Here is an 11,566-nt window from a genome sequence, read left to right on the forward strand (position 1 = left end):
TGCGAGGTACAAGCTAAGCTAACACAGCTAGCGCTCCTGGTTAGCAGTGTGTAGCTAGCTAACAAGCTAACTGTCTCTGAGGCGGGACATGTCAGAGCCCTGTCTGTGTTTTAACCCGGATGATGACGTAAAACCCGCCTGTCCTGGCAGCAGGCTCGATGACGTCACCAGGTGAGGTGCCGGGTGTGTTTGTTTTTGATCTGCAGTCGAATAACAGCAGCGGAGAGTGAGCGGGCGGTGATTGGCTGGCTGCGAAGCCCCGCCCTCCTCGGAGGCGAGTGTGGAAAAAGTTTTTGGAGAAACGGAAACAAACAAACCTCAGAGAACCGTGACGGCGGAAGTTGGTGCAGCGTCCGCCCGGCGCTGTCTGTGACTTCGGGCCGGTCGGAGCGTGTGTGTCAGCGGGGGAACAGCATGACACAGCCCGGGCGGCGGGCATCATGGCCGCTGTGACAGCCGGAGCCATGACGGACAGATGCGGCGCGGCGGAGCGGAGCGGCCGGCTCCTGGCTCCGACAGGCGGCGGCGGGTCCGCGGACAGCTGGAAGAGACACATCATCCGTCAGCTGAAGCACCGAGACGCGAGCCAGCACGCCATGTTCCAGGACCTGATCCGCTTCTGTACGGGGACAAGTACCAGCTTCATGTTAAGCAGCGCAGTCGACGCCCAGAGAACCAGAGTCCCTTCAGAAATCTGAGCGTTCAGAGCTGAAAACAGGTGGAGGCGCTCTGAACGGAGGCTTTCTGAACGGAGTCCGAACAGATCTGTGTCTGTGAAGTTCTGTGGTTTAAATTTCATGTAAAGTCTGAGAGTTTAAGGCTTTAAAACCTAAATCCTTCCATCTGTGTGATAGATGTGACCATGAAAACAGAAACAACCAGGTACAGGAGGCCACAGAAGTCTGAGTGTGTTTTTACAGGTGATGGTATTAATTCTGCTCTGAGCAGGCTCTGACCAGGTTCTGACCGGTCAGAACCTGGTCAGAGCCTGGTCAGAGCTCTGCTCTCAGAGCCCGGTCAGAACCTGGTCAGAACCTGCTGTCAGCGGCTCAGCCTGCACCTGCAGGAGCCAGACAGCAGCGTCTTACTTTCAGACAGGAAGTGGCAGAAACCGCATGTCTCTGCACTTCCTCCGAGCTCTGACTCATGTCTGACAGATTATCAGCTGCGGATGGATCATCCTTCACAGTCAGTGCACCCCGCAGGTCCAGGAGAAGCCCTCACTCCGGGCCGGGTCAGGATCTGAACCAACTTTGGTGGGGGTTTAGCCTGGAAGCTAACATTAGCGTGCTCTTCCTCAGTGTTCTTGTCCTCCTGTTTCAGACACTCAGCTGCTGGAGAAAACCAGTCTGGCCAAAGGGATCCTGAGCGGCAGGTAGGTGGCGTCAGGCTGAGGTCAGAGGTCACAGTCTGAGGGCGCTGACGGTGTGTCTGTGTTCTGTGTCCAGGCGTCCAGGTCCATCTGCCGACCGCGCCGGCTCCCTCTCATCCCTGCTGCAGCAGAACAGCCAACTGAAGAAGACCACCGGAGAGGTCAGAGCAGCATGTTCACACAGATACAGCAGCAGGGGGCGCTGTCCCTGAGCACTCAGCACTGAAACCCCAAAGCTGCCCTCAAAACATATCTCTTCCTCAAAATGCCAGTATGTATCCAAACAGGAAGAACCATCAGACCCTGGACTTACTGTTGGTCCTTGCACGCATCGTGTGAGCCTAAATTGTCTAACAACAAACCATAACTAGTCCCGCACAGGGCCCGGGCTCCGTTTCTGGTCCTTAACTGACCATTAACCAACAACAGGGATCTTAGGGGGTACCAGAGAGTCTCTGTCTGACCTGCAGCTGATTCCTGTCTGAATACCTGAGTGCACACACACACACACACTCTGACTGCAGACAGGATAAGGCTGACCAATCAGAGCACACTGACAGATCATGTGACAGGAAGTTAGACGCTGACAGTGAGGAGCTGTTAGAAGTTTCACTCAAGCTGTCAGTTATGAAATGTTGAAGAACTTGATGATGTGGTTTTATATCCTGACTGTGTGTGTGTCTGTCTGTGTGTGTGTGTGTGTCTGTGTGTGTGTGTGTCTGTCTGTGTGTGTGTCTGTCTGTGTGTGTGTGTGTCTGTGTGTGTCTGTCTGTGTGTGTGTGTGTGTGTCTGTGTGTGTGTCTCTGTGTGTCTCTGTGTGTGTGTGTCTGTGTGTGTGTGTGTCTGTGTGTGTGTGTGTCTGTGTGTGTGTCTGTCTGTGTGTCTGTCTCTGTGTGTGTGTCTGTGTGTGTCTCTGTGTGTCTGTGTCTGTGTGTGTGTCTCTGTGTGTCTGTGTCTGTGTGTGTGTCTGTGTGTGTGTGTGTGTCTGTCTCTGTGTGTGTGTCTGTGTGTGTCTCTGCGTGTCTGTGTCTCTGTGTGTGTGTGTGTGTCTCTGTCTCTGTGTGTCTCTGCGTGTGTCTCTGTGTGTGTGTGTGTGTCTCTGTGTGTGTGTCTGTGTGTGTGTCTCTGCGTGTCTGTGTCTCTGTGTGTGTGTGTCTGTCTGTGTGTCTCTGTGTGTCTCTGCGTGTGTCTCTGTGTGTCTCTCTGTGTGTCTCTGTGTGTGTCTCTGTGTGTGTCTCTGTGTGTCTCTCTGTGTGTCTCTCTGTGTGTCTCTGTGTGTGTGTGTCTGTCTGTGTGTCTCTCTGTGTGTCTCTGTGTGTCTGTGTGTCTCTGTGTGTGTCTCTCTGTGTCTCTCTGTGTGTCTCTCTGTGTCTCTGTGTGTCTCTGTGTGTGTGTCTCTGTGTGTCTCTGTGTGTGTGTCTCTGTGTCTCTCTGTGTGTCTCTGTGTGTGTGTCTCTGTGTGTGTCTGTGTGTCTCTCTGTGTGTCTCTGTGTGTGTCTCTGTGTGTCTCTGTGTGTCTCTGTGTGTCTCTCTGTGTGTCTCTGTGTGTCTCTCTGTGTGTCTCTGTGTGTCTCTGTGTGTCTCTCTGTGTCTCTCTGTGTGTCTCTGTGTGTCTCTGTGTGTGTCTCTCTGTGTGTCTCTGTGTGTCTCTCTGTGTGTCTCTGTGTGTCTCTGTGTGTCTCTGTGTGTGTCTCTCTGTGTGTCTCTGTGTGTCTCTGTGTGTGTCTCTGTGTGTCTCTGTGTGTCTCTCTGTGTGTTCTCTGTGTGTCTCTCTGTGTCTCTGTGTGTGTCTCTGTGTGTGTCTGTGTGTCTCTCTGTGTGTCTCTGTGTGTGTCTCTGTGTGTCTCTCTGTGTGTCTCTGTGTGTCTCTGTGTGTCTCTCTGTGTGTCTCTGTGTGTCTCTGTGTGTCTCTCTGTTGTCTCTGTTGTGTGTCTCTCTGTGTGTCTCTCTGTGTGTCTCTCTGTGTCTCTCTGTGTGTCTCTCTGTGTGTCTCTGTGTGTCTCTCTGTGTGTCTCTGTGTGTCTCTGTGTGTCTCTCTGTGTGTCTCTCTGTGTGTCTCTGTGTGTCTCTCTGTGTGTCTCTGTGTGTGTCTCTCTGTGTGTCTCTGTGTGTGTCTCTGTGTGTCTCTCTGTGTGTCTCTCTGTGTGTCTCTCTGTGTGTCTCTGTGTGTCTCTCTGTGTGTCTCTGTGTCTCTCTGTGTGTCTCTCTGTGTGTCTCTGTGTGTCTCTCTGTGTGTCTCTGTGTGTCTCTGTGTGTGTTTCAGCTGGCCTATCAGGTGGTGGAGCTGCAGCAGCAGATTAAAATCAAAGAATGTGTCCTGGAGGAGCAGCATGCCAGGTGAGGAACTCCTGAACCTGTCAGAACCGGTTCCTCTGAGTCAAACTTTAGACCTCCAGTCCGCCTTACTCACACTCCTCCATTAGGACCAGCAGGGGGCGCTGCTCAGCTGAAAAACACCAGCCTGAGAGATGAAGGAACTTTAGTTTTTATGGCTCAGCTCTCAGAATGTTGACATGTTGGTCTCAGCTCCATCGGGTGGAGACCTTCAAACTCCTCTTCCTCTCCATCGGCAGGCTGCAGGAGGAGAAGCTCCGGCTGGCGGGTGCGTTTGGCGCGCGCCAGGAGCTGCAGCAGCGGGTGGAGCGGATGCAGCAGCAGAATGCGGTGTTGAAGACGGAGTATGACGCCCTGCTGGAGCTACAGAGAGAGGCGGAGACCAGACTGCGGGAGGAGAAGGTCCGTGAGGGACAACTGCTGGAGGACATGATCCACCTGAAACAGCAGGCCGCCGCCCGCATGAACAGCCGCAACGAGCGCCGGTCCAGGTACCTGAACGCACCTCAGACGGCGGCCTGAGAGGAGCCGGTCTGTGATCCTCACCACATGTTTCTGTCTCCGTCAGGGCGCGGGAGGCCAACCTGCAGAAGCAGCTGCAGTCAGCTGCCAGGTCAAAGGTCACCGTAGAGAGGTGAGACACCACCTGAACACATCACATCACACGTGTCAGCGTCATGAGCAGAGGAAGGCTAAAAACGGCGTCATCGGATGATGTCACAGCCTCCATGAATCTGAAACCGAGGCTCAGGCTCGTGCTTTTATTTTCTCACTTCCTGCCTCTGTCAGAATAAAATCTGTTCATGTTTCAGTTCGTCCAGCGCGCCGACCTCCAGGTCCACGTCTCCTAAGGCGGAGCATCAAGACGAGGCCGCAGCGCGGACACCCACACGTCTGTTCAGGTGCGTCACAGCGCCGGCTGATTTGGATCCTGTTAAAGAAAATAAACTGTTGCTGATCATATTTCAAAGTGAGTGTTATGTGAAAGTGTGGGTTAGTGGACAGGAGGTCCACATGAGGTCCACGTGAGGTCCACATGAGATTCACATGAGGTCCACATGAGGTCCACATGAGATTCACATGAGGTCCACATGAGATCCACGTGAGGTCCACATGAGGTCCACGTGAGATTCACATGAGGTCCACGTGAGATTCACATGAGGTCCACGTGAGATCCACGTGAGATTCACGTGAGATTCACATGAGGTCCACATGAGATCCACGTGAGATTCACATGAGGTCCACATGAGATCCACATGAGGTCCATGTGAGGTCCACGTGAGGTCCACGTGAGATTCACATGAGGTCCACGTGAGGTCCACATGAGATTCACATGAGATCCACGTGAGGTCCACGTGAGATTCACATGAGATCCACGTGAGATTCACATGAGGTCCACATGAGATCCACGTGAGGTCCACGTGAGGTCCACATGAGGTCCACGTGAGATTCACATGAGGTCCACATGAGATCCACGTGAGGTCCATGTGAGGTCCACGTGGGTCCACGTGAGGTCACTCAGACCTCTTGAAAGCTGCAGTTTGATCTCTGTCCACCAGGTCGGCGTCGGCGACCTCACCGAGGATCCTAACCTCCTTTAGAGAGCTGTTCGGGTAAGTGTCTGCTGCTGGGTAATGTCCACCATGTTTGTTGGGCGCTAAGCTGAAACTGTGTGTGATGTCATCAGGAGGAGGCGGGGCCACTCAGTCCACCGTCGGGAGGAGGATCAGGTTCATCCTGTAGGAATCTGTCTGTCAGCCCGAGTCCCCACCAGAGCACTGCAAGTACTGGTAATACACACACACACACACACCTGTACACACACACACAGTGTTTCAGTGTCACAAAGTGTTTCTGTCCTCACCTTTTTACCCACCATGCCCCTCTCTCTCTTGCTCGCCCTCAGGAGGCCCATGAGCAGGGCATCAACGCCGTGAGGTTCAGCAGCAGTTCGAACATTTTGGCGACAGGTGGGACGGACCGTGTCATCAAGCTGTGGGAGCTCCGAGCAGGTAAGCCCATCGGACCGATGAGATGATGAGGTGTTCCTGCAGCTTACATCATCAAAGAACATCAAATACACAATATACAGGACACACACACACACACACAGGCCATGTGTGTGTGTGTGTGTCTGCTGTGTGTGTGTGAGCCTCTGGATGATGATGGATGAGCTGCTCTGAGCAGTCACAGAGTCTGATGGCGGACGGTGGGAGTGACTTCCTGAACCGGTCCTTAGAGCAGCAGGGTCTGATTAACTGCTGAGTGTTGTGACCTCACTGATGATGTCATCAGGCTCGCTGGCTCACAGAGCGTCGCTGGACGGCAGCACGAGCGGAATCACCAGCATCGAGTTTGACCCCACAGTGAGTACCGCACAGCCGCGCTGCAGCTCACCTGCGCGGCTGCTCGGCTGAAGGAGCTGCTGTGTGTGTCTGCAGGGTCGGCGGGTCCTCGCTGCGTCCTACGATAAGTCCGCCATGCTGTGGCAGCTGGACGACTCTGTCCCCAAGGTAACAAAGCTGAGAGAAGGGCGGGGCTGATGTGCTAATAATCAGTGATTGATTGAACGGTCTGTGTGTGTCAGGTGACTCTGACCGGTCACAGCAGGAAGGTGACGGCGGCGAAGTTCAGCAGCTCCATCCATCAGGTGGTGACAGGAGGCGCAGACCGAACCATCAGGCTGTGGGACGCCCACAGAGCTGCCTGTGAGTCCACACTCACTGCTGATTGGCTGATGGAGGGTGTGTATTCACACTTTGTCCCTGCAGGTGTGCAGTTAGTGGATGTGGCGTCGTACTGCAGCGACCTGGTGTGCTCCGAGAACTGCATCATCAGCGGACACTATGACTGCAAGCTCCGGGTGTGGGACACCAGGTGGGTCTCTGCCGTGCATTCGTCCCCTCATCCGCTCACCTCCTCACACGTCACCCGTTGGTGTCGGGTGGAGTCACAGCAGTGTCGTCGCTCTGCTGAGTGATGGCTGACATCCCCCGCTGTTTCCACGGTGACTCCTGACTCCCCGTCTCCCTGTTACCCAGCAACAGCTCATCCCACAGGGCAACCCCTTACCCCTCCCCTTCCTCCCCAGAGTCAGAGCCAGCAGATGATTGACAGCTCTGTGCTCCAATCACAGCCGCAGCTCTCTGTCCAGTCACTGTACTGTGATTGGTCAGAATTAATTGCAGTAGTAATTAGTGACATCATCAATTCCACATTCTCTGATCGGTCATTATACATCTAAAGCTTGTGCGACTGATGATGTCAGCTGTGTGTAGCTGTAAATCAAGTTTTGTGTCCATGATGTTAGCCGCCATCTTTGTGTGGCTGGCGGTCCACAGCAGGCTGAACGTTGTGTCTGAGGTGTGAATAAAGTTAATTTAAAGCTTTGTGTCGTGGAGGGCGGCGAGCTGTGTCCAGGAGCTTCCCGCTCAGGGTAGGGTCACATCACTGGACCTCAGCCCCGACCACCGCCAGCTGCTCAGCTGTTGCCGGGACGACTGCCTCCAGCTGGTGGACCTGCGCAGGTGGAGCAACGACCGCGTGTGCTTCAGGTGAGACAGACGAGGTTTCTTATTGGTTACTGAGGCTGTCAGACTGACGGGTGGTCTGTGTTTCAGAGCCGACGGGTTTAAATGTGGCAGCGACAGCACCAAAGCTGTGATCAGGTGAGTCTGACCGTAGCATTGATGATGATTGGTTTATTGGGATGCTTCTCTAATCTGTTCATTTATAATCAGGAGTGAAACAGAGACCATGAGTGTTTATTATCAAATTACACAAATCAGATGAAAACGCTGAGCGAGAGAGGCAGATATAAATAGAGAGAGAGGATGAGAGTCTTCATTTTCTGCAGTTTCCATGACAACAGTGGGCCGGGATGCTCCAGCAGTCATCATATAAATGTGTCTGCACAGACAGTCGGCCTCCTGCTGCTCCCACACAGACCCTAAACTCTGATTATTAAAGCTCTGAGCTTGGCCCCTTCATGGTCTGATTCAGGTCTGGGTGGTGGTCAGGTCTGGGTGGTGGTCAGGTCTGGGTGGTGGTCAGGTCTGGGTGGTGGTCAGGTCTGGGTGGTGGTCAGGTCTGGGTGGTGGGTGGTGGTCAGGTCTGGGTGGTGGTCAGGTCTGGGTGGTGGTCAGGTCTGGATGGTCAGGTCTGGGTGGTCAGGTCTGAGTGTTCAGGACTGGGTGGTCAGGTCTGGATACCCAGGTGTGGATGGTCAGGTCTGGATGGTCTGGGTGGTCAGGTCTGGGTGGTCAGGTCTGGGTGGTCAGGTCTGGATGGTCAGGTCTGGGTGGTCAGGTCTGACCCGCCTGTCACAGCTGTTAATGAGTCCTTCTCTGTCTTCAGTCCAGATGGCTGCTACCTGGCGGCCGGATCAGCAGATGGCGCTGTTTACATCTGGAACGTCTCCACCGACAGCCTGGAGACCCGCCTACCTGACAGACACAGGTAACAACCAGCCAATCAGATCAGTCCTCTTTGAATGCCTGCAGGTTGTTAACAGAAAATACGTACAAATTGCTGCCGTCAGAACATTATTATTGATTATTATTATTATTGATCATTATCAGTGTGTAACATAAACATCATAACATGTGTCCTCCTCAGCTCGTCCATCAGCGCCCTGTCCTGGTCTCTGTCCGGCGAATATGTCGTCAGCGTGGACAAAAGTCGGCGGGCCGTTCTCTGGAGTGACCTCTGATCCAGTCTAGGAGGGGGAGAAGGTCCTGTCGTCATGGAAACACCCTAACACAGTGAGAGCTGTCAAAGAGGACACTGATAGTTTTAAGCTCAAAAAGGGAAACTTTTTATTATGAAGTCACCAAAGACAACGTGAGGGAGCGGCGATCTGTGACGATCTGTGAGAGAGCGGCGATCTGTGAGGGAGCGACGATCTGTGAGAGAGCGGCGATCTGTGAGGGAGCGGCGATCTGTGAGAGAGCGGCGATCTGTGAGGGAGCGGCGATCTGTGACGATCTGTGAGAGAGCGGCGATCTGTGAGGGAGCGACGATCTGTGAGAGAGCGGCGATCTGTGAGGGAGCGGCGATCTGTGACGATCTGTGAGGGAGCGGCGATCTGTGACGATCTGTGAGGGAGCGGCGATCTGTGAGAGAGCGGCGATCTGTGAGGGAGCGACGATCTGTGAGAGAGCGGCGATCTGTGACGATCTGTGAGAGAGCGACGAGTTCTTACATTCTGGATATTTAAACATTTTACAGAAAAATCTGCAGCCAGACTTTTTTAAGACTTATAGGTCTGAAATGAAACACAGCTCAGAGCTGCTGTCAGCTCCACCTGCAGCTCACCTGCTCCACCTGCAGCTCACCTGCTTCACCTGCAGCTCCACCTGCAGCTCACCTGCTTCACCTGCAGCTCACCTGCTTCACCTGCAGCTCCACCTGCAGCTCACCAGTCAGATCAGTGAGCTGTGACCTGTCAGAGTGTTCATTCTGAGTCACATGATCATTTTTGTTAATGAAGGTCTGACAGCTGCTGACCTGTCTGTGTCACATGATGTCCCTTCACTCATCTTCTGTCTTCAGAGACAAACCAGCTGATTCAGACCCGTGTCCCCTCCTGGTTAAAATAAACATACATTATTTATTTCTGACCTTGGCCCCCCTCATGTTCCTGACAGAACTGAACGTGTCAGCGCCCCCTGGTGGACAGACCTCCTCTGTTGGCTGTCCTGGTTGTAGACACATGATGGTGATGTTGGACGGTCTGAGTGCAGCTGCTTGTCTCAGTCTGTGTTCTTAGTATCCGTGTACACTGAGTAACACACTGAGCGTCCTTCAGACGTCTCCTTCCTGCTCCGAGGCGTCTTCTGTCCTGACAACTGTTGAAGTGTTCAAAATATGAAGTGATGATGAGGAGCTGCAGGCCTTCACACTCGCTCATTAATGAGCAAACAGGAAGCAGCTGCTGCCCCGAACTGACCTACAGCTGACCTGCAGGCACCGTCAGAGTCACAGAGCTGCAGGTGGTGGTGGCTCCACCCTCCAACATCCAGCAGGGTCGGGGCAGCAGAGGGAGGCATCACGGGTCTGCAGTGTTTCAGTGTCTTACAGCAGCGTCATTCAGACCATCTGTCCTCTCTGTCCAAGATGTGGACATTGTTGTCCTCAAAGGAGTGTCCTTTGTCTCTGAGGTGGAGGTGAACCGCTGAGTCCTGTCCTGTGGAGGTGGCTCTCCTGTGCTGAGCCACTGAGCTCCTCCACCACATATAAACCATGTTTCCCACCAAACAGTTAGAACTGATGGAGCTGATGGAGGAGCAGAGGAACATCCAGATGCTCCAACCTTCTGAAGATGTTTGTTGCCTTCAGTGTTGATAATGAGCTGGAAGCAGCCAGTTCTGGAGGGATGCCTCCACCTGGACCGTCTGAGTATGTATTAAACTTCTACATGGAATGATCTAGAAACAAGCAGATGAAGAGTTCGTTTGTTACCATAGTGACACTAACACACACGTCGTGATGTCAAAGAGTTAATAAAGATCATCAAACCTGTGTGTGTGTTTCCTCCTTTGTGTTTTACCAGCAGGTCTGCATTAAACATGTAACAGCATCATATGGACACGAATTACACTGAAAACATCTACAAGAGTCAACAATCAGCAGGACGACCGACAGCAGGCTGAGTCAAAGCCACCGGAAACCAAACCTTCAGCCTCATGAAGTCCAGCATCTGCTGCTGTCCTGGTCCCTGGACTTCAGCGACCTGCAATGACAGGAATCATCTGAAGGTTCATGTTAAACATTTACAGAGTTTGCAGAAAATATTTCACTAAATTAATGTTAAGGAAGGCCTCCTCTATCGCCAGAGTGAGTTTCATTAAAATCTACTGCAGAGTTATGGAGAAATTTAAAGGAAACCTTTACTAAAATTAACTGAAATCTGAGAAAAAAACATTTTTAAAAATTCAATATATAACATTTTTTCAAAGTTGCAGAAGATATTTCACTAGATTATGTTGAAGAAGGCCTCCTCTATCACCACAGTGAGTTTCATGAAATAATACTCCAGAACTATGGAGACATGGAAGGTTGAATTGGCACTAAAATCCAAATTTTTGAGAAATTTGAATTTTTTTAAAAATTCACCATAAATAATCCGTAAGAGCTGCAGCAGATATTTCACTGGATTATTGTTGAAGAAGCTCTCCTCTATCACCACAGTGAGTTTGAAAAAATACTTCAGAACTATGGAGAGATGGAAGGTTGAATTGGCACTAAAATCCGAATTTTTGAGAAATTTTAATTTTTTAAAAATTCACCATAAATAATCCATTGAAGCTGCAGCAAATATTTTACTGGATTATTGTTGAAGAAGGTCTCCTCTATCACCACCGTGAGTTTCATGAAAAAAATACTTCAGAACTATGGAGAGATGGAAGGTTGAATTGGCACTAAAATCCAAATGTTTGAGAAATTTTAAATTTTTAAAAATTCACCATAAATAATCCATAAGAGCTGCAGCAGATATTTCACTGGATTATTGTTGAAGAAGGTCTCCTCTATCACCACAGTGAGTTTCATGAAAAAATACTTCAGAACTATGGAGAGATGGAAGGTTGAATTGGCACTAAAATCCGAATTTTTGAGAAATTTAAATTTTTTAAAAATTCACCATAACTTAATCCATTGAAGCTGAAGCAGATATTTTACTGGATTATTGTTGAAGAAGGTCTCCTCTATCACCACAGTGAGGTTCATGAAAAAATACTTCAGAACTATGGAGAGATGGAAGGTTGAATTGGCACTAAAATCCGAATTTTTGAGAAATTTAAATTTTTTAAAAATTCACCATAAATAATCCATAAGAGCTGCAGCAGATATTTCACTGGA

General features: G+C 51.2%; 1 protein-coding gene across 1 annotated transcript; it reads left to right on the forward strand.

Annotated features, from left to right (window-relative positions):
• Nucleotides 1–91: 91 nt before the first annotated feature.
• atg16l2 (ATG16 autophagy related 16-like 2 (S. cerevisiae)) lies at nt 92–10,228 on the forward strand. The gene is made up of 18 exons (XM_028420251.1): nt 92–621; nt 1,324–1,375; nt 1,449–1,533; nt 3,636–3,709; nt 3,946–4,197; nt 4,275–4,340; nt 4,519–4,608; nt 5,266–5,319; nt 5,394–5,496; nt 5,613–5,718; nt 6,002–6,072; nt 6,148–6,219; nt 6,294–6,414; nt 6,478–6,583; nt 7,108–7,260; nt 7,327–7,374; nt 8,063–8,164; nt 8,324–10,228. The coding sequence occupies exons 1-18, from the start codon at nt 441–443 to the stop codon at nt 8,415–8,417; spliced, it is 1,830 nt and encodes a 609-aa protein (XP_028276052.1). The 5' UTR covers nt 92–440; the 3' UTR covers nt 8,418–10,228.
• Nucleotides 10,229–11,566: the final 1,338 nt, after the last annotated feature.

This window comes from Parambassis ranga, chromosome 13 (genome assembly GCF_900634625.1).
Source record: "Parambassis ranga chromosome 13, fParRan2.1, whole genome shotgun sequence".
NCBI classification, from domain to species: Eukaryota; Metazoa; Chordata; class Actinopteri; family Ambassidae; genus Parambassis; species Parambassis ranga.

Bases quoted from the DNA above. Each gene is read 5' to 3' on its own strand.
- atg16l2 (XM_028420251.1), top strand. From the start codon at position 441: ATGGCCGCTGTGACAGCCGGAGCCATGACGGACAGATGCGGCGCGGCG. The intron at 4,609-5,265 runs GTGCGTCACAGC...TCTGTCCACCAG, and splicing joins ACACCCACACGTCTGTTCAG to GTCGGCGTCGGCGACCTCAC. The intron at 5,320-5,393 runs GTAAGTGTCTGC...TGATGTCATCAG, and splicing joins TCCTTTAGAGAGCTGTTCGG to GAGGAGGCGGGGCCACTCAG.